The sequence below is a fragment of the Manacus candei genome, unplaced genomic scaffold (assembly GCF_025592945.1).
Source record: "Manacus candei isolate 608988 ecotype Guabito, Panama unplaced genomic scaffold, ASM2559294v1 h1tg000018l, whole genome shotgun sequence".
Classification (NCBI taxonomy): domain Eukaryota; kingdom Metazoa; phylum Chordata; class Aves; order Passeriformes; family Pipridae; genus Manacus; species Manacus candei.
In genome coordinates, this window is record NW_026138066.1 from 17145467 (window position 1) to 17168818 (window position 23352).

Genomic DNA, 23352 nt, shown 5'->3' on the forward strand with positions numbered 1-23352 from the left:
TACTTGACAGGTACACCTTTAGTTTATATCTTTTCTGTGGTAGATCTTCTTTAAAAGGAAGATGGCTGTTCTTAATTAAGAATTGGCAGTGATGAAATATGAACCCCAGCTCTGGGTAAGGTGGCCACACTGTTTAGAACTTCTGCCTGTTTTTAGCCTTCGGTTTCTAGTTATGGAATCCTAATTTTTTTTGAGGGCAGAACAACCCATTTTGAATTCTTGTTGCCTGTAAATGTAATTTAATGTTGGAATCGATTTGCATCGTAATTTTTGCTTTGATTTTTTTTTTCCCCCCTAAGAGCACATCTTGTTCCTGCAGTCACTCTTTGAACTCTCTTAAATATATCAATATCATTTTTAAATTGTAGACACACAAAGTGGACACAGTATTACCTGTAGTGGTAGCACTAGTGCCAGACAGGCAATAAGGCATCCCTCCACCTAAAGCTTTTCTTGTTTATGTCAAAGAGTTGTAGAAACTCTACTAGCTTGTAATAATGGGGTATTAAACATAAAACTTGGAACAGAAATGGGGTAACAGAGCATTCTTCAATATCTGTGGCAATATTGTGATGATATCTGGTGGCTAGAAGATCCCACTGGCTAAACTGAAACACGGTGCATATTTTTAATAATATTTAACAGTGAAAAGCCTGCATGTTGCACATACCTTGGGAACAAGTAGCTTTTCCCCCCTTTTTGTCATCTGTTTTAAAATAATCATTGAACCTATAAAATCATAACATAGATTTATAAGAGCCACTCCTTGTTTAATAAGCTAGATTACATTCAAAGGTACAAAGATGCTGACATTTACTGATCTGTTGTGGAACAATAACATTTGAAAGTGCTCTGTATGTGAAATTAGTGCCAAGGAATAGTGCTTTATTACTTTATCAGAATGGATAACTTGCAAGGAATGAAGGATTGGGTTTGTATTTTTCTGATCCTGATATCTGCGTGTGGCTCTATGTTTTTAATGATTGTGCAAAATCCTGGTTTGTAGATTAAAATCTTAATTTTCATTCATCTATGGGGGGTGTGTCCACAATAGACTCTGAATACATAAGAGATACTATATATTAGTATTTCTCTATTCTGCCACATGTACCTAACCTGTATTGCATAATTAGAAAGGATATCTGTGCACCACCTTCCTTCAGCAGCTGCCCTTAAATCTGTGTTCAGGGGAGGCTCAGTCTGCCTGTAGCCTTTTTTCTCAGGCTCCTCAGAATCACAGGCACATTGCCAAAATTAAGCCCTTACTATGCAGCCATGAGGTGGGAGGTGTTATTTTTCGGCAGGTTATGTCATCCAAATCGCAGTGGAATTACTTAAGACTATAGAAGTAGGACATTTCCTTTGCTGAAGTGCAGAGCATCCCTTCAGACAGAGGAGATACAGGCATTTCTAAAGAAGAAGCTTAGAAGAATTTTCTGTTTGGGAAAACACTGTGCAATGTAGAAAACAGGCACTGTTGTGTTAGCATCCCTTTACAGACGTGCTGTTCTCCTCCTACATATTCCTTCTATGCCATTTCTATGGTGGTAGCTGATTTTATGTTCTCAGGTCAGAAACTGTGTCTCTGCACAAGTGGAAATTATCTAACTACTAAAATAAAAATAATAGTTTCCAAAATAGATTTATGGTGTATTATGTTTTGACCATCTTAGCCTTTGTTTTCTCAGTTTCTCAAGGCTCATGCGTTTGTTTTAATTTCTTTTCTGTTATCAAACTGCTTCATTTTATTCTACAATAATAGGACTGGGATGGTTGTACAACTGATGTGACAGGAACAGCTGGAGATACAACTTTCTGTATTTAGAGAAAGCTCATGCAATTCAGAATAGGATACTTTTCACTCTTGAATCTTTCTTCACCTTCTTAAGCTTAAAGAATCATCTTCATAATTACTCCCTTTTTCCCATACATGAGTTTTGAAGTTAGGAAAAGCAGCTTTTTTTTTTTTTTAATGGTGAAGTTTGAGAGATTCAAACCCTCTTTTCCTCCCGTCCCATGTAACTTTTCTTTAGGCAGACATGAATTCTAATGTGCCACCGAGATCTGACTGGGGTGTCTTCAACTGTTTTTGCTAGTTTTCTCTCCAAGGGGTTAAATGGGATTCTTGGACTTCTGTTCTTTATATGTATATTCCCAGTAGGTGCTCTCATAGCCAAGCAGAGTGAATTATTTGGTGTTACACCAGCACAGGATGTGTGCTACGATGAGCTTTCCCAAATACTACCTCGCTTATGATGCTACAGACAGAAAACAAACCTTCTACTGGCTTTTCTTGTTATTACCATTCATGGACATCAACTTATGCAAATGGTCTTATGCCAGACTTATGCAAAATTCTTCTTGTGGCCCTTGTCATGTCATTAGACATTTCCATCGTGCTCACTTCAAAGCTGTGGAAGGAGACTGAACAGTCTTACAAGTAGTGTTTTCAGGATTTTGAAAAGAACGGTGCAGCTCTCTCATTCAAGTAATTAGTCATAAGGAGCAAGTTGCCTGTCTGACTGCCATACACAATGCTCTCTCTTCACCGTGTCTATTGACTATATAAGTTTGGAAATGGCTTTGGGGATTTTTCTTTTAGGGAAGCGGGTGGCTAATTGTGTTTGGGCACATATACAATTTGTTGTTAGGTTGACTGACATCACAGTTTGTACTCTGTGGGCACCAAAGTATTTTTATGGCATACAAGATTAACATTCTAACAGTATTCACATTCTTACATTTAACATTAGTGTGTGGTGTAAGGACAATACTATTTTAAGACGAATAAAGAAGTTGTTGAATAGTTACTATATTTTTTCTTCTGTGTTCACATTTGTTGTCTTGAAACCCCTGCTTTATATGGTAGAACAAGTTGTTTCAGCTTTCTATCATTTTATTCTTTAGCAAGCAGTCTGAAACATGCTATTTTTGTGGATTTACATCTACATAAATATCACACGGACTTTTGTGTCCTCTTGTCTGTGAGCTTCTAGAACAATGTGCTATATAGTCATGTACTTTCACTAATGCTCGAGGCCCAGGGGAGAAAGATTTTCATCCTGTGTAGTTAAATAGTGCTACTCTGGGGTAAAAAAGTTGAAAAAAGAGAGTTATCAACAACAGCTGCACCCCATAGCTTGTTGAAATAGAAACCACAGTGCTACTGTTTTCAGTAAACACCTAGTCAAATGAATTATACGTATGTCTTCTGTGAGAAAATATCAAGAGTTTAGATTAGTTTAGCAGGCAGATGATACGCTTTTTGGTAGACTCAGCTGTCATTTGAAGTTTATTTTGAAAGTAGGTAGTCAAAGATGTAGTTTCTGTTGGGCCTTTTTAACTGAGGCTGTGATTCTGTTGAATGAACTTTTGCCTATCGTTTCTTTGATATGAGAAGTGCTAAAAGAAAATGTATGAACTGGTAACAGCAGAAAGCAGTATTGAGTTGTGCTATGTAGTAAAAAGAGAAGCTTTTAGTAGTTATGTTTTTGTTGGGACATAATGCCAGTAGTCTAACTCTTGCTTTCTTTTCTGCTGGTACAGGAGATCCATCGTCGATTTGAAAACGCTCCTGACACAGCCAAGACAAAGGCTCTTCAAACTGTTATTGAGATGAAGGTAAATGATTGTGTCTGGGCCACAGTTGATTTTGTTCTCTGAAAAATGGCTTTTCATATGAAAGGTGACTGACTCTACAAAATACCATATACTTCTGTCAGTCTTCTAATTTAAAATAAGTATATTTACTTTATACTATTTAATTATCTGTATTATTTTATTTATAAATGATCAGTGAAGAGACAGACACAGTAGAAACCTGCCTTCTGTCTGCCTGCAGCAGCATATGTGGATTTCTTTGTTAACTAAAAGTCCATTATATTACAAGAATGGGAAAGATAGATTAGTATGAAAGATTTTTAAGTTTTTATGATGATGTGGGTTCTTTTATTTTTGTATTATCAACATTTGAAATACTGCTTTGCATTTTATGTGTAATGAAGTTGGCAAACTCAACACCCACTTAAAGAATGGAGCATATAGCTAGAAAGATGTCTGTATGTCATCATAAACCTAACTTTTCTAGATGAACTTGCAATTGAATTTTCAAACCATTAACTTAAGTATTTAATGGATTGATGGCAGTTTGCCAGGAGCTCAGGAGCCACAATCAAGTGTGTGGTTTACACAGCTTTTTGCTATCATATTTCATATTGTATGGCCCATAAAGTACATCAGACAGGGTTTGGACAAATACAATTAAAAAATTGGAAACTGTCTTTGCAAACTATTCTTTTTTTGTATCCCTCCTTTTCTTTTATTTTTGTTCCTTTTTTACCTTGCAACTTTTTCCATTCTATGTCAGTGTTTTCCATATTCATATGACATCTTTCTACTTTGAAGCCTTTCATTTACTGTCATTCTTTTATTAGTCATCCTTCTTGTCCATACTAATGAAAACTAATTGACCATCTGGTAACAATAAGTGTCTTTACTATCAAAAGAGAAACACACCGGCATTTCTGGGAAATGATGTGAGTGCTGAAACTAAATACTGGACACATTTCAACACATCACTTCACCTTACTAGCTCTCTAATTTTCTGTTGCAAAAGTTTGCTTTACTGATTTTAACTTAAGCATCAAACATCAAGCAGGAGAACCAATAAGATCTTCATAATGGTCTTTTAGGAAAAACCTTATCTCATGAATGAACACCTGTATGTGAAAATCTTTCATGCTTTTTGTTCAGCTGTTCTTTGATTATCAAATTAAAATATATAAAGGTTTTGTTTGTGAAAGACTGTAGGATAGTTTCAAACCCTACTTCTCTTTCAGGAAAGAATAAATATTCTGGGGAAATTAAATTAAGAAAATTAGACTGCTTTGAGAGATTACAATCCATAAATACATATTCCTGTTTATGAGTATTCATGAGACTCTGTGTGCTGTATGAATCTATTCTTGCTGTTCCTAACACATAAGACTTCTAATGAAAAGTAAGCCAAGTAGACTGATCATCCTGCAAAACTGTGAGGATAATGATAGATTGACTTTTTTATTTTTCTGGATATTTTTAAAGCATGGAAATGTTTTATACGTTGTATGTACGAGCCGGAATACTTGACAGATTCTTTACTGCTATATCCAATCCAAACTAGATTGTTGCATCTTTTCCTAGATTATGGTGCCCTTCTGTTCTCCATTTGTGACCCCACTTAGATTTCTAGTGGCACAAACCCAGTCTTTTACCATTCTTGCAGTCACACTTGGCTATCCATTCAATTAGAATTAAATTTCTCTGGTTTATGCTGGCTTTGCATTACAAGGCAACTTTTCTTCATATTATTCATCATATACTGTGTCCCTTTCCTGAGCCATGTTTTCTTTCAGTAAGTACTAAACTTTTGCTTTCCTTGAAAGGTAGAAAAAAAAATTGAAAAATGAGTATCTGAGCACTCAGATGTAAAGAGTTATAGACTGATTTCTGTAGGAACTTCAGGAGTAAATTTCCAGGGCAGGTACACGTCTAACAAATAATTTCCTTTTTTTCACTCCAGTGGTATGTTAACAAATCATCTGACTCTGTATCTTTATCTGTCTCTTCTAATCGTTTTCAGGATTCGAAAATTTCTTCCATGGAGCGTGGCCTCCGGGATTTGGAAGAGGAGATTCAGATGCTGAAGTCAAATGGAGCTCTGAGCACAGAGGAACGTGAAGAGGAAATGAAGCAGATGGAGGTGTACCGTAGTCATTCCAAATTCATGAAAAATAAGGTATTGAGAGAACAAGTGACAGTATTAAGTTAAACTGAGCTTAGCAAACAGATGAGAGAAATTTTCATACTACAGCTAGGATTGATTTATGGTCTGGCTTCCCATTCGAGTGCTGGGAAACAGAATTTATTGTGTTCTACCATTAAACCACTAAAGTAATTTGTAAATATTCAAGAGAATTTTAGATTCAAATTTGAAAATATGATAATGCTGGCTCAGTAAGGTCAGTGGCCAAAATTCTGCTTTTATTGTCATTCTTGATTTTCTCTTATTTTAGAAAGATTTTGTGTTTATCTTTAGTCCATTGCTAATCCATTGTAGTTCTAGGTTTTATTTGGTCTAAAGTCTTTTCAAATGCAGTCTGTTGAAAAAAGGATATTTCTTTCTGCAGCTGTTGTTCTATAACTAGTAGGCCTTGTTATTATATAAAGACTGAAAAGAGCATGAACTGCCCCTATAATGGCTTTCCATTTCACTCTCCTTTCAGTAGTGGAGTCAGAATGAGAGTAGATTCTACAACAGTGGTGGTGCCAGCATTAATTTATGTTGTTTGGAATACAGGAGAAATACAGCAGTGAGACTTGTTGATCCTCAGGTATAAAGGTGGACACTGACTATTGAATGTCTGTAGGCAAAAGTGAATTCATTCTTTGTTTCTCAGTCTTTTAGCTGGCCCTAACGATCTTTAATGAAGATTCAGGCCCCCTTGTGCAGTAAATTCAAGTATATTGTGAACAGTCCTACTTTTCTTAATTTTTTTCTGAACTTTTGTGTACTCCCTGTGAGCGGTATACAAATCCATGGGACAGAGGTTGAAAATGACTCTACTAGGTCCTCAGCCTACTGCATTTGTCCTGCTTGAAATTATTTGTCAAGAAAAGAATGCTGAATGAAATATCTTGAAGTGTTACTTGCCCTGAAGTAGGAACATATACTAAGTATGTGTTTCTTCCACTTGCCTCACACCAGCTCACTGATCTACCTCAAGATAACCACATCTGTTCTTTTATACTTTTGTCCTTTACTCCACTGGGTTGCTTCCAGGAACTGAAGGATATCCCCTTCAAGTTAGGAATGGAGACATGATTTGAGCATCTCTTCCTTCCATTATTTCGTCTTTCTTTCTTCTTTCCTTCTTCTCTTGTTAGCAACTTCTCTTGTTAGTTTCCCTTCTCCCTCTGTGAACCTATAGATCTGTTCAGCTACTTGATTTCTGGATCTCTTCTGTCTGTTGTGTCTGCTCATTTATTTTTCCTGCAGAAAATTTGGTCCTTTGTGGTAACTGTTTTCTCATGACTCGTAACCATTTCCAATCCGGTTGTCCTACCTTGTTTTGTAATTGCACAGCATTTATTTTTTCACTGTTGTATTTTATAGTAATTTGTGTCTGTATCTTGACAATTAACTTTACTCCTCTTAAGTTGAAATATGTCCTTTTTCCTGATGTGTTTTCCTTATGAATTCCAGTTTCAAAACCGTTGGGATAAGTGCCCTATACCTGACATATGGGAACATAACCATAACTATACATCTTTTGTTTCATAATCAAATTCATGTCTGGCGACCTATATGAAATTACACAGATATTAAACTTCTGAGAAGACTTAACAAAGAATGGAAGAGAAAAATGAGTGACCAGTGTTGATTCTTCTGTTCAGTTCTTTGTCGCTTTTAGTTACTTGGACTGGGTAACTAGAAGCTGACAAATAATAAATATTTAAAAGCATAACAATGTCGTGACAGGTAGAGCAACTGAAGGAAGAGCTAAGTGCCAAAGAGGCTCAAGGGGAGGACCTGAAAAAAAGAGTGGCTGGTCTCCAGACCGAGGTCTCTGCAGTAAGATCTATCTTTCGTGTGCAGCGGCCATTCACTGGGGCTTGGTAGCTCTCTGGCTTCTGGAGTAGCTTTTCTTCTCTTACCCTATTAACAACTTGATATAACAAGTAGAACTAACAGCCTGCTCAGCCTTGTAGCTGCCTTTTTGTTCACATGGTTTTGGTGTCCATAAATAACATCACTCTTCGGCTGAACATCTGTATTCATTTTGTTGGTTCTTTTTAATGGTATGAGCTGTTTGAGCAATAACTTACTCTTCTCTATTGAAGCAGATTTTCAAAAGTGTTCAGCACCCATTTTGGGGCCAGACTTTCAAAGAGGTTTACTTTTCCTAGTGAAACAAAACTAATTTCAAATCTTAGGTTGAACCCTCTTAACATTGTTCCCCAAAAAATAACGAAAGCTGGATGCTGAACGCTTTTGAAACGGGTTGTTCAATTTTAGCAGCATGAGCTTAAGTTATTCCTTTGCTGTGAAATTAGAGTTTCGCTCAAAGGAGGGAACACAGTGTATCACCAAGAAGAGAGGTGTGAGCACTTGATGCTGTCTTAACTTCTCTTGCAATGTGGAATGGTATGTGCTGCACTTTTTCTAAACAGCTTTAGCACATTTGCAGTGTGAGCTTGCAGCTCTGAAATGGGGATTTCTAGAGACAAGACTGTTTGGGTACTACTTGGGAATTTTAATGTAATGACATGTGGTAAACATCTCTTCTGAGATGACCCCAAAAAGACTCTTATCTTTTCAAAGAAAGTCCAAAGTGGTTTTGAAAAAGTTTTACTATAGTTCAGGCTACCTACTAATTGGAAAAGTTTGTGTCATCTGAAATTTTTTAAGGAGGCCTTTTTTTAGTCTAGATACTCTAGAAAACATGAGCAGCAGTAAATAATTCATCTTTTCCCAGCTGTTCTGCTGTGCCTGGCAGTATTGTGCAACTGGTGGTATTGGCCAGTGGCTGACAGCAGAAATAATGCTGCTAACATCAATACCTTTGTCTTGAATTTATATAGGTGGCAAAATCATTCTGTGTGCATATCTGCTTTTAGTAAAAATATAGAAAACCCCAACCTAGTATGTTTAAATTAAATGAACAATAAACTATTGAATAGTTCTATAAATTCGTCTTATACACTTTCCAATTATTCCATTTTAAAAAAAACAAGTTTCTGTGAGGTGTTTTTGAGATATGTCATCCTCCTTCCTCATCTCCTCATTTACACTGTTTCACACTGGAACACAGGAGTCCTTGATGACTTATTTTGATGCTATTTTAATACTCTTTGGTAAAGAGTTTTCTTTCTTTAGTAGCCCATTATTGAAACAATGTTGTCAAATAAAACAGCATTTACTCAAACTTTTTCTCTCAGTTATTTCTACTAGTATGTGCATTTATTCTAATTAAATTTTTTAAAAAAATTATAAATTATACCATTGTTTTGTTCTTAACACATTCCCAAACATGGAGGATGACCTTGACAATTTTTTTTTAGTTTGTGATGTCCTTTAATTTCTGTTTTGAAGCATTGGCCTACATACTTTTGAGACCAAGGGATTTTTTTTTTAATGTCACAAACAAAATTGTTCAAGTTAAAAAAGGGAAAACTGTTTAGTTTTTAGAGATATGTCCACCTCTGCTATATAATATATGCAGCAATAAAATATTGCTATTCTGTGAGATCTGTAGGAAGCAAACTGGAAAGTTGGACATAAGTCTACATTTAGACTTTTCTGTCCTCTTTAATGAATTTTTTTCTTTTTCTTTTTTTTCTTTTTCCCCCAGATTTAATAAAAATTGTCCTGGGTGATGATTGCACTTAGAAGGACATTTCAGCTTATTTCAGTGCTTTATTTTAGCATTTCTTACCGTTAATCTTTTTAAATAATCCAACCTACATTTGTTAAAATTTGCATTTCTGTACTGATTTAATTTACTAAGTTAAATTTAGGAAACTTCTCCCAAGAAAATGCAGTTCCACAAACAGTTTTCATGTTGTTCTGATGTATATTTGCATTTGCTTTAAGAAGCCTCCATAAATTAAATCTTAGAAGATTGAAATGGCGGTCTTGTAAATAGTGGGGAAAGTAAGGGTGTCTTTACATCTTCTATAAGCATGAGTCTGGATTGATAGGTGGAGAGATGGAGGGAAACTTTCTGATTTGACATTTCAAAGCAAACATCATGCTTCTGAGAGGGGTTCTTCTTGTGGTTCTGCTTCATCTTCATTAAAACTTTATCCCTGCTAAGTATCTGGTTTTGGTCAGTCCTTTGGAAGATGAATAAGAACAGATTGCCTCTGTTAAAAAGAACCTCTCTTGAAAAATTGATGCTATTGCTCCCCCATCTTTTTCCTTGTATCCTTTGCTCATGACACAAATTTTTGCTGGCCTTACATTCACAATTCCGTGGGATAAGTGGAGAGTATCATACTGTTTGTTGGTAGCTGTGTGTATTTATAGTCATTTTTGTAAAGGAAGATATAAATTATTTCTTCCTTTGCCCCTCTTTTCTTTCTTTTTCAGATTGGTCAGGTGAAACAGGAGCTGTCACGCAAAGACACCGAGTTGCTGGCCTTGCAGACAAAGCTAGAGACCCTCACAAATCAGTTCTCTGACAGCAAGCAGCATATCGAGGTTCTGAAAGAGTCTCTTACAGCTAAAGAACAAAGGGCTGCCATCCTGCAGACAGAGGTGAAATGGGCAACTCTTTAGCTACTGACTTTTCAGAGATAAAAAGCATTATTTTGTTTAATTTTTACTTAGGTTATACAATCCCACCGCCTTTCAGTACTGCTTGCTCTGAGCACTTTGTATCTTTGATTATATGTTTGATTCTCTATCGAAGACAAATATGTGTGTATGGGTGCTCAGCTGAGCTGGGAGTTGCTGGGGGGATTTGTTTTCAATGACCTTGTAGCTAAAAGAGAGCAGAAAAAGAAAGAGCATTCCAGTAGCACACACCTTGCAGAGGCTTCACTAGTACTGTCAGCATGGACAGGAACTCTTGCATGTAAGACTGTGCTCACACCTAAAATATGGGCTTTCATGTTCTATGGTGCACATTCCAAGAGAAAAGAAAGATATTTTCTAAACTGTGTTTCAGTAACAAGTGCTTCATAAATTCCCACATTGTGTAAGACCCAAGTGTGTATCTGAACATCAAACAGATGCGAAATGGGGCATAAAGGTATTGCTTCTGGACACTCTTGAAGGGCAAGCATGAAATGATGAATGCAGACAGCATTACAATCCCTGACTTGGAGAATTGTAGTATTAGTGGAAGTCCAAAAGATGGCAGTGATGCATCAAAAACTAGGTGTCCTTACAGCTAAAACAGGAGAAAGCCAACGGAGCTGTGAAATATGCATGCAGAAGATTTATGGGTAATGCTGGGAGGAAAGTTCCAAATTTTAAGAGTGTAAGAGAATTGATCTGAACTTCTTACCCTCGTGTAGCTTTTCTTTAACCAAAATCAGTGAATCTGTGAGTGCATGTGGCCTTGTTGACATGCAGAAATCAAGTTACATAGTAAATATCTTTTGATATTCTAAGATGGCTTTTCTGGTTATACTCAGATTTATGTCAAAGTTGAAATTGCATTAGTGGGTATAACTGTGAAAATGTACTAGTTTACAATCATAAACCTCTTATTAAATTTGTTCTTTCCTTTTTGCTAGTTCAGGAATGTACCCTAGATTCATACATGTCTGTTAAAAAAAAATATAAAAAAATTACATTTCAAAATATCATTGAAAATGGGTATTATGTAAATAAACATTTTCAGAGGTAAATTGCAGGTTTAAACCATAACAGTGATTGAAGAGAATATAGTTATGTTAAATCATTGTGCAGTATTGTGAAAACCTACAAAGCTAGAAACACATTTCTCTTCTTACTTTTAAATAAGAAATACCAGTACTTTTCTGGCCATGAGAGATAAGTTCTTGAACAAATACCCTTTATTAGCAAGCTAAAAGACTTCAGTAGAGGGTCATAATTTCAGCTGTTAATGTACTTAAACATATTTACTCAAAATGTACAAAATTTAAACAGAATATTTAAAAACAAGAAGACTTGGTTATATACCGTTGATAGATACTCTTGACAGGTATTCAGAACATTTTGCTTTTATTTTAGCTGAAGACCAAATTACTTTTTTAATGTAGAAAATTACTGTCTAACTTGTAATATTACAAAATAATCATTGAAAATATTCATTCTGCACTGGGTGCTTCCAAATGAGGTTCTCATATAGCACCACAATTCAAAACCAAATTGGATTCTTCCTTCAAAATGTGCAAACTTTTTTTACTAATGAAAAGTGGCTGAAGGGAGTGGGATGGGGGGAAAAGAGTGAGAGATTTTTCTGCTTACTGCTTTTAGGTTGTTCACATAATTTGCTCTCAGATATTGTAAGTAAAATGTAACATCTGCAGTTACAGTGAAAGATGATTTGCTGTCTGTCTGTCTGTCTTTCAGTAAGGAGCTGCTGTAGCTAAAAGATTAACAATACTGGTTTAGAATGATGTTTTTATCATAGATTTAATGGATTGAATAGTCCAGCATGTTCTCCACAGTAAGATCTAGCAGACTGGTATGAACTTAATATGTACAAAGTGTTTGATAAACTGGCTATTCCATTGTATCAGAGTAGGTATTTAGAATGGTTAGTTATGTTTCTAAGAATTTTTATGTAGTACCAAGAAGATATTTACATTTTTTGAAAGATAGTCTTATCTTTTTCATCCTTGTTGGTGTTCTTCTCAGAAAGCTCAACCATTAAATCATCATCTGTCTTTGCAAGTGATTCTCTCACATATAAGGTTGAAATGTGTTGTAAATATACAGTGTTGAGATGTTTGTCATTGCATCCTTTTTAAAGGAAAAGATTCCTTTCTATACAAGCATTGTCACTGGGAATGGGATAGGAATGTGAGATCCTGCTTGGGCTCACTTGTTGACAGCACTGGTTAAAAACATAACTAGCTTCTCTCAAGACACCTAGAGAGAGTTGTGAGGAGGAAGAGAGGTGCAGTTTCTGACATATACCGGCAGGCATCTTCATAGGGGATTGATATTTTCAAGTCATATTTAAATAAACATTTTAAAAGAGAATATCTTCATAACCTTTATTTAATCTTCTGTTAAAGAAACCTGCTTGTAAGTGGGGGTAAATGTTGATATAATATCTCAAAAATGGATTTGCCACCTGCCACCCTAGAACTACAAACAACAGTTAGCTGTTTGTGGGGTGTTTATCTTGAGGGCTATTGGGTGGAGAGGATATTGTGGTTAACTTTTTGATTTGTGAAGAAACCTTTAAAAATAGCTCTAAAATTGTACAGTCATTTTGTAAACAAAACAGAAAATAAGTCAGTATTTATTTTGGAATTAAGGATTTATCCATATAAAGTTTGTTTTACCTAGTAAGCCCTTCAGCTTAGGTCAGTGCCAGAAGGTATGAAGGTATGTGGCTTCAGTGGGAGGTTACATTAACCAGTGAGAACATTCCCCTTTATTTTTGCATACTGCCCAAGCTGGCATGGTTCTGTAATTGGTCTGTTCCTATGGTAAATTCATATGAATATTCAGTAGAAAAATGAATCTAGTCCTCTGTAAGTTTCTATTTGCTCTGAATATCTCAGTAGAACATAATTTTTTTTTTAAGGATCTTTCTTTATTAGGGCTTATAGTGGTGTTTTGAAACTATAGCAGTGTCTCCCAAATCAGAGACAGTTAGGGAGTGGATTACGTTTAGTGAGGAATGTGCAAATGGGAGCTGAGTGTCTCTAACAAGACTTATTAGCAGCAGCTACATGAAGACCTGTACTGACACCTGCAAACATGAAGGTCAGCTCACAGAACTGAGTTTGCTGTGTTTAGGCATTTAATATCTTGTGCCAAAGGTTGTGGAAGAGCATTTGAACTGATTTCTGACCTGAGCAGGCCCTAGGATCAGTATATCTGTCCTGCATTGAGTTTATAACTCCAGCAAGAACCAAACAAGCTCTGCACAAAGCCAGGTGTGTGCTCCTCTGCCCCGTGACATGGTCATGTAATCCTGCTAAGTTGTCCAGGTGTAACTGGAGCTGTGTGTTCATAAAGAATTCACTCACTTCTACAGACCATACTTGGTATTGCTGCAGTCTGGGTAAGGAGGTAAAGAGTCAACTTTAACATAATTAATAAGAAAGATCAATGTCAAAAATAGAGAATTAAATTAAGTCCTGTGAACTACCACTGCATTCAAAATCAGTCAATAAACATAGCTTTAAAGTCTTAATTACAGACTATGCTATCAGTAAAAAGGCTTAACTCTTTTTTTTTTGTATTTACATGATATGTTTGCAAGTTAGTAACGAAATGTCACAAAAGTGATCCTTTTTAAAATATACTCATACTTGGAGAATTCACATAAGAATAGCTACTGTAGGTGAAAAGCAACTCTCACACACATACCAAATATAATTTCATGTCTCTGTACATTTCTCAATTATCTTTGAATTCTGAGTGCTGACACAGAATTACTTAACCTCTGCTCTAAAAAGTGACTGGCTTCTGTTAGAAACCTTTGCAAGCTCTAAACACACATTTCAAGATTGGTATTCCATCTGTTCATTTTTCTGCCTTTACTGCCTGTAGTCATACCAACAGAGAATTAGAATTTTGAATTTTGCTGTTACAGAGAAATTTGGGCTTGGATAGAGCATAGGGGAGATTGAAACCTCTGAATTAAGTATAGTTTAGTTCACTGTCTAAACTGATAGTTCAACCATGGTTTGAACAGGTGACAGGTAGATGAGAAGGAATCATGCAGGAAAAGACAACACACTGGGATTTTTTCCCCAGGTGAGAATCAGCAGCGTCATAACCTGATTGCTACTGTACAGTGGGGATGATGTTAAAATCCAGGGAAAAAAAAGTATGCAACCTAAGTCCTATTGACTCAAACTCCTGACTCAGTTCTGAAATTCACTGTGGACTTCTGAAAATTTAAGTGATTTCCCTATAGTTTGGGAATATTCTGAAAGCTAAGACTGTAACTACACAATCAAGATTCTAAAAAAGGTTTAAGATTAAATTTATAGTAAATATTATTTATTGTGTTCTGGTAGTCATTAAAGCTACTAATGTACTAGATTTTCTCAGAAGTTTGGACTTCTACATGTTTAATGTGTGGCTATACATATTAAGAACGGAGTCAGAGAGTATTATTTGTTGCTGATAGAAAATCCTGTGAAGACAGATCAATGGTTCCCAACACAGCTTTTCTTATATTGTTCTTACAGTGAAAAAATTCAAGTCTAGTGTGTGGTACCCAGCTGAAGAGAAGCCCCTGTACCTAGGAAGGCTGTCGTGTTAAGGTGGCAACCAATGTGCTTGTTTTGCTAAAGTTTCATGGGCAATTGGATGATGTGTGCAGGTCAAATTAACAAGCCCATTGTTACACGAAGGACTAGCAGTTGCCTGAGCTGTACTGTAAGATTTGCTTGCCATGCATAATTAAAGACATGACAGTCTATTACTGTGGAAGCAGTTAGGTTAACCCAGGGTTAAGACAACACCATCCAAGACACAGAAGTCAGGACAAGGGGCGTCACACCTCAGTAGCTGTTTGCCTGGTTGTTTCCATGTACAGAGAAGATCTTAAACTGGCTCTGTTGAAGTTGGCATCACCTGACTCCCACAGACCTCAATTCTTGTCACTGTGGGAGGATGCCATTCATAAACTGAGCTGACATGAATAAACAAGTGCAGTGTTCTACCAGGAATGGTGCTAAGGTGATCATTGTGTGTCCTGCCAGCCTTTGAAAATACCTCGTGAAAGTGTTTTCTATGGTTTCCTAGGCAAGGACCTCACACAAATAAAACCAGGAATGTAATTTACCCCAAACCATAAGCTAATATAGAGTTCAAAGAGAATAATCAATCAGAAAATGGAAAGCATTCTGTGGATAAATTTCTATTTGCAGATGTTCTCTTTTCACTTTATACTGTACTGTAGGCATCTGGACTGTCTCAAATATTTTGCAACACAACTGTAGAGAGTATGTGGATTTTCTTTTGAGGGAGATTTTCAGTTTCCCTTCAAGAATTAGTAAAAGTGACTCTTAGCTTTAATATCAGAGATGTCCAGAGAAGAACATAACGTAATCAATCTATGAAATTGCGTGTTTTTAGAAAGAAGACAAAGCCTGATCCACCTGCTAAACTTTTCATTGCAAACACTAGCTGTCCCATAAATCATATTTGGGTATAGCTGGTAGTCTAATATCCCTGCAGATTATACTCCCTGCCCCACTTGTTGGGTGAAAGGTCAGAAATGTGATTTTAATAATGTATGTGTAAGTGAGAAGGCTCCAGACGTAGAGGTGGCAGCGGGATTGCAGCGCTGATGGGGAGAGCAGGGCAGTCCTTTTCCCTGTTGGCAAGTGCTTATTTCTCTATGTGAAAGGAGTCAGACAAAACAGCAAAGGATTCTGTGGGTGTGTAACATACTGTAAATGCAGAGCCTTAGAGGCAACTTTTCCATTAACAAATCAAAATAAAATGGAATTAGAATAACACACTGAAACTAAATGTTGCTCAAAATACCATAGGCATAGTGACTTCCTAAATTCTTTCCTTAGCTGGAGTTGTCAAAGTCATCTTTTCACTTTGTGTCTCTGCTAGTCCATGCTGTGCAGAAGGACCAAGGAATTCATTGATCACCGTGTTTACTCTGTGTGACTGATGTCCTGTAATGGATTCAGCTAACAGGAACCAAATCTGATACTGTCAAATAAGATTAGCAGCCAAGCTGGCAGATTTGAGCTCTGTCTGAATGTTGAGTGGATAGGGGTCAGTGGGTTTCTTTTGGTGTCTTGAGCAGGTTGGTGGTGTTGGATTTCGTATTCCACAATGGTCTTTGAGATTAGTCTGTGCTCTGTGGTGACCTTATTCTTCTCATCAAATTTATATTCAGATAGCTCTGATTCCTTCTCCCATTTGCTTTGTCTTGTGAGGTGTTTCGTTTGTGTAAGAGAAATGAAGAAGGAAAAGCAAAAGCTGTTGAACATGCAGTTTTGAAGTTTGAGGATACTGTAGAATTCCCAGTGTGTTTCTAAATTTACTGAGGCCGTGGAAGCTCTAAATGTGTTTACGTGTTCAAATTGCACCCACAATATCCTGTACTGTGTCATTTGTTCCATTTTATCTCTAATATAAGACTGCATCCTGTGGAAAAGGCATGTTGCATATAAACTATTATGTTGCTTTTTAACCCAAAATATTCTTAGCCATCCTAAGGTAACCTCTTCCCATGTTTTGATCTGTAGTTGCTGCAAAGAACTCTGCTTTCTTTACCTCCAGGCTCAGCTAGTATTCTGATAAAACCTAGAATATAAAGTGACTATTTGTTACTAAGAGTCAATATTTAAATCTCTGAGTATTAGTGATGTTTCAAATAAAAGGCTCAGTTTCCCTACGTACGAGAGAACTTCTCAACAACACATTGTGTTGGCTTCTACTTTGAGGGAAAAAAATTCCAGACTTGTATGTTACAAGGGTGAGATATGTGAGAAGTACAATATGAGATTTTCCAAGAAGGAGCATTAGTCTTGTATAGTTTGGAAATAAAACAGTTGTTTATTTTTACTGTTTGGTCTCCTGCCACTTGTGATAACTGTTTTATCACAATCTTATATATGTTGAATCCTTAAAGGGGTGTTAGATTTCTGAATCTGTTTGTAATACTTCCCCTGTGGAAGTGTGGTTTTACTTTTCTAAAATTTCTCTTCTTCAGTGCTAAACAAACCCTGTTTCTGCATTTCCAAATCTAGGTGGATGCATTACGATTACGTCTGGAAGAGAAGGAGACTATGCTAAATAAGAAGACAAAGCAGATTCAGGAGATGGCAGAGGAGAAGGGGACTCAAGCAGGAGAGATCCATGACCTCAAGGACATGTTAGAGGTGAAGGAACGCAAAGTTAATGTTCTTCAGAAGAAGGTAAGAATGTAGAGGTCTACGTCAGATACACACCTCTGATGCATCTCCATTTCCAAGTCTGTCAAAAAGTCTGTGCTAGAATTTACATTTCGGATATTGAGTCCATTCGTGTAATGGGAATCTGGTGAATGATGAATTTCAGTTTGAAATTTTGATAAGAAAATAGAAAGACTTCAAAGCAGAGGTTGTTGCCTTTCGGTGGTTGTGTGTGCTGCTTCTGCTTCCATTGGGCTATTTATTAACAATGACTGATGTATCTGTGTGAGGGCACATCATCTGAAAAATCAATCTTTTCACACCCACCACCTTACCAAAGCTACACTGGTTTGAAGCACAGAGCACTGGCTGACTATAACTTCAGTATGTGACTAAATGTGTCAGGAGATGATGTATCAGTAGAAGCAATTAGGATGGTTTCTCTGTAACTTACTGAGGAAAGTTCAGGAAGAACTTTGTATAACTTTCATTAGAAATGTTGTTTTATCATACTTAATATTTTATGGGAACTGCTAGAATAGGATAATCAGGGTTCAGACTATCCTTCATATCTTTCTGGATAAGAAAATGGAGACCTTATCAGTGAAATGGGGGAGGTCTGGGTAAGGAGAAGTAGACCCTGTCAGAGCAATTAGAGAGGTTTCCCAAAGGGCATTGAGTCCTGGGGCAGTGAACATCGTTATAGATGATTGTTGGCAAATTGCACACAATATATCCCAATTTTCTGCCACGTGTGGTAAAAAGAGGGAAATGCATGTATCACAATAAATTTTAAAGAATATTTTTTTCTCTATATCTTTAGAGAAGCTACTTTTAGAACTTTTATTAAATGTATTAGGCTGTAAATAGGAGTGGTTTTTGTTTTATTTTTTTCCCTAGACCTTTAAACAATTCTGTGGAATTCTCATGATATTAATAGTTCAGAATATTGATTAATTTCTGACTCCTGGCCAATGCCTTTTCTTCTTGTACATAACCATGAATCATGAGGGTTTAGGTCATGTTCAGGTCTGTTACAGCAAACGTCGTGTGGGAATGAAAGTCCAGGCATGGACTTAAGCCATAAATAAGTCATTAATAATTCTAGAGCAGAGCCCTAATTCCCAGTCTTCATGGGCTCATTTTTTTGACTGTTCATCTTTTTAGAAACACTTACAGATTTCTGATTTTTGTGCTGTACTTTCTCTTTGTTTTCAAAATTGGCCATGCACACGCCAGACATAGATTGAGATCCCAGCTGAACGTTTAACCAGGAAGTGAGGAATCTGACATTTGCGTAAATGTTAAATGTCAGTGAGGGTGTTTTACTTCCATTTACTCTTACACTGTTTTTTCACACGATTTCTTACTCGCTTTACTTGACACTTGAGAATGACCTTTCATTAGATCATTTATAGGCAGTGCTAAAGATTCTCTTTTTACCCTTTCTTTAATACTAGTTTTTTTGAGACCACTGTAATGCATATTAAGACAGTTTCATCTTGTATCTTCTTGCATCTGGCCTGTTTTTTGAGGTTTGTTTGTTGCTGCTTCCAGGTATAAGTACCTGGTCTCTTCAGGCTGGAAAGTAAGGACCCAGGCTTCTAGATGTAAAGGTTTCAGATCCTGGTCTTCTAGACAGCTCAGCTGAGGATAACACTGCCATAATAAATTGCAATTTGTGGTGTTTTGTAAATCTTTCTCTGTGCTTCTTAAACAAAAATACCCTCACTCAAAACCATAGAATCAAACCATCATAGAATGCTTTGCATTAGAAGGGACCTTAAAGATCATCTAGTTCCAATCCTGCTGCTGCGGGTGGGGAACCTTCCACTTGACGAGGTTGCTCAAAGCCCCACCCAGCTTGGAATTGAACACTTCCAGGGATGGGACATCCACAGCTTCTCTGGGCAACCTGTTCCATATAAAAACCATAAAACCTGTCTGTAAAAAAATATGTGTTTCCTGCTGCTAACTAGAATCACAGAGATTTGAATGGGCTTTAGCCTCGAAGTTGCTGGAAGCTTTTCCTTTGACATGAACAGTTAAATTGTGAGGGTTGTAAATTCAAAGATTAATTTTTCAGTTTCTATGACTAACAAACCTAGTGAAGAATCCAGCTGACAATTCTGGAGGTTAGTGGTGCAATATGGAATTTCTTTTTACTTAAATAAGCAGGGCTTTGCATTTTTCTTGTTCTCTTTAGCATTTTTCCACAGAAAAGCAGAGCTTGAGACAACACCTAAGGAAGGACTGATCTGATTTTTTGATACATATTATTGTGGAAGTTATGAGAACTTGCATAAAATGTTTCACGTGCTAGGGAAAAATGATGAAGTCTCATTTTTATCTGGTATATATGCCTGCCATTTTTTGACTTCACAGATAGCTAATTCTGCCCCTTGTCTGCAACTTTAGAAGTCTCTAGTTCCTCTCATGTAATTTTTTTTCTCTTAATGCTTGTAAACAGTGATTTACTTTTTCTTTCTTTGCATTTCTAGAGTGCATTTTCTTATTAAAGTGCACAGCTTGTTTTCTACTTTATCCAAGTGCTGTCTTTCAGACCTTCTGGGACAGTTCAGAATTTTATTGTCATTAAAAAAATATGCAGTCTTTAAACTTTTACCTCCATGCATGATAGTTTTTATTCCTCCCTCTGATTATAAGCTGGTATGTTCAGACAGATCAGGTTTTAACCTGTATATTCCAGTTGAAGAACTGAAGGTACAGTTTAAAGTATCTTCAGAGGTCACAGACATCATAGATAGTTTATTTGAGGTTTTTTTACTGTCTTAGTTATCTGATAGTAAATGTTTGTTTTAAGTTAATCCACATGATTTAAATGGTACTCAGGCATTTTAATTGAATACAGTGAAGGACTGTGGAAGGCTTGTGGTACAAAAACCACTTTTTTTTTATAGTGTTAAGTAATATTTCTCTATGGATATTTGGAATCAGCAGTTATGAGAAGGAACAGGGGACAGGTGTTGGCATGTTGAAGGAATTTATAAAAATTAAGAATTGGATTAGTAGATACTATTCAATCAGTTTTTACCACATACTCTTCCCTCAACAGGTACTCACATTGGAGGATATTTTTGAAGTTCAATTCTAATCAACTAAATTTTGCACACTAATATTTTTTTTTCAATGCTAAGTGAAAAGAAAATTTCTAGCAAAAGCTAAAATGGTAAAGATTTGAAAAGAAAATAATTTATTAAAAAATCATTAGCTTGCAAAACTTACCCATTTAGAAGCTGTTTACTTCTTTTGAAATTTAGAGAGGTTGGCTGTACTAGTGATGTAACCATAGTCAATTGGGTATTTGGACCTCATATATTTTTTTATTTTCTGTGACTCTTTTAGATATGGAATCACCTATTCTGATGATACTGACAAGGAATTTTTTGGTGTGGTGCCCAAAACTATCCTAAGTGCTATCCTAAGTTGCTAAAATATTCTGTTGTTGAAACACAAATGTTTTAAAATGCACCCTTTACTGTTGGGTCTCTGTTTGGATTCATTGACAGAGGCCACTGCGTGGTTTGTTTTATGAAGCATTATTTTCATTGTATTGATTAAAGGTGGTGAACTAGAAAGCATACTTTTAGGTCATTCAAAAATCAAGATGAAGAATGTCATGACAGTTTACTGGCTGATTAGAGAACAGTTAAAAGACACAGAAGAAGATTATGAACAACAAAGATCTGAAAAATTAACATTACAATTGGCATCATTACTAATACCCAGTAGGCACCAAAATACATTTTCCAGGTTGCTGAGGAAACCACATGCTTCCCATTTTAAATTCTGGAATCTTTCCAGTTCTAAGCTCATACAGTGATGCTGCTTGATAGCACCTTTATTTTATACAATAGAAGTAGGGCAAATGCTAGAAATTTGGAGACTTTGGCTTTATGTCTGAAAATTTAATGCAAAAACTTAGTTTCATGGAGCTTCAGGATTAATTTTTTTTCTCATTTCATTGAAAATAAATCTTGCATAAAATCTCATTTTAAGTTGTTAGAACTCAAGGCAAGGGGAAAGTGTCTCTGATAATAAAACAGGGACCATGCTGGGCAAATTTGAAATCTGAACCTGAAAAACCTTAAATGGTGCTTTTTTACTCTCTTTACCCCATCTGTCTATCTGTGCTGGTAGACAAGGATGAAGAGTAATGAGGAAAAAAAATCAATACATTGCAATCAAAGCATTTTATAGAAGTAGCATTTGGGACACAAGATAAGTAACAGTACCCTGAAAGAAAAAAAATAAAGCAAGCAGTGAATCAATCACCCTGTGCTTTTGGGATAGGTCATGTTTTGTCTTGGGGAGGGGGGTTAACACTCCCTTCTTTGTGCAATGCAGCTGCAGGCAAATAAAATGCAAGTTTTAGTTTCTGAACATAGCAGTGTTTTTGGCAGCTCCCCATGTGCTATGTGATAATTGACCTGCGATAAAGGAAGAACACAGATTTATTTTTTCTTTGGTGGCTGTGCTGACTTGTTTAGCTAGAATTTGGGAAGATTCCAAATGCTCCTGTACTTTTGGATAAGAAACATTGCGTTTCTCCACAGGAAATAAATGTCCTCTGCTTTTCAAAAAGCTTAGAAATCAAAATAAATATCTGATGCTTATTGATAAGAAGCACTGTGTGGCAGGAGAGAGGGGCTGCAAATAAAATTTATAACTCAGTTCTTTGAATTTAATAGTGATCATAGTTACTACAATAGCAGTGTTGGTTTAGTATTCATAACTTCTGAAGTTTGGTGTTTGTACTTTAAAGATTGTTTTCTTTCTATTCCCTGTTTCCTCATCGGTGAAGTAGATTTACCTCCTGTGGCAGCTCTTCTGCTCCAAGCTTGAAGACAAGGAAATGCATTTTCAAACATGTAATTCAGTTTATGATAGTTTCATCCTCCCGAGTGTGACCTTGAACTTGACTATCAGATGAAAGAATATATGGTTTTCTAAGAATTAATGAAATGCAGGATGGACTTTGAGATATCCCTTTGAGACTCTCTATGTTGACATTTAGTGCTTTAAAGTCCTATAGTGCACACACTGTAGGCAGTGGCTCATTCAGACCTGCAATGTGTGTCCAAGTCTCTGGTTGGGCAAACTATACAGCAAAGAACAAAGTCAGACTGTCCCAACAAAGGTGGTCTGTGGGTATGCATGTGGCTTCCTGTTTCAGACTGGATGATTCTTTTTCTCTGTAACATACCTGTGGGAAAGCTTATTTTCTGCTGTTAGGTGCTTGAATCATGAACATTTAAGGAGGAGCACTACAGAGGATCATAATAGTCTGCTCATCAGAGCTTCTGCAGGGAGGTAGAAGGAAGATATGCTGGACTTTCTGCTCAGGTAGAGCTGATTAAATAGGTACTTTTCTTCAGGAACTCTGTGGCTTATCAGTGCAAATACAAGGGTATTCCTGTAAGTATCTCTCTCTGTCAGAAAAAGCCATGCTTCTGCTCCTTTCTCTCCAGGTCTCAAGGCATGCCACTGAGCTGGTTCCAAACTCCGTTCTGAGACTTCAAACACCACAAAAAAGACCAAACATCCCCACAGGCTTGTGCCAGCTTCTTTATTAAATCTGACAGACATGACCTCAAAGATGTGTCCTGTAGGGTCATGATATACTTGTATCTCTGTGTCCCTGAAGGGATATCAGACCTCTGCTGCTGCTGCTTTTTCTTTCATTCAGACCTTTCTGTTTCAGGCTTGCTGACAGCCACTGAACATAACAAAATTGAAACTCGTGGCTTTTAGAAA

General features: G+C 36.5%; 1 protein-coding gene across 9 annotated transcripts in view; it reads left to right on the forward strand.

The window, feature by feature from the left end:
• Nucleotides 1-23352, forward strand: part of ERC1 (ELKS/RAB6-interacting/CAST family member 1) — a 290099-nt gene that overhangs the window by 72579 nt on the left and 194168 nt on the right. For 5 of the 9 annotated variants that reach the window (XM_051784916.1, XM_051784921.1, XM_051784922.1 and 2 more), the window contains exons 4-8: nucleotides 3547-3621; nucleotides 5621-5776; nucleotides 7520-7603; nucleotides 10133-10300; nucleotides 17431-17598. In XM_051784916.1, the coding sequence (XP_051640876.1) occupies nucleotides 3547-3621; nucleotides 5621-5776; nucleotides 7520-7603; nucleotides 10133-10300; nucleotides 17431-17598 (651 nt within the window). The remainder of the gene's footprint in view (nucleotides 1-3546; nucleotides 3622-5620; nucleotides 5777-7519; nucleotides 7604-10132; nucleotides 10301-17430; nucleotides 17599-23352) is intronic. The other 4 variants (XM_051784919.1, XM_051784920.1, XM_051784924.1 and 1 more) reach the window with 1 other exon arrangement.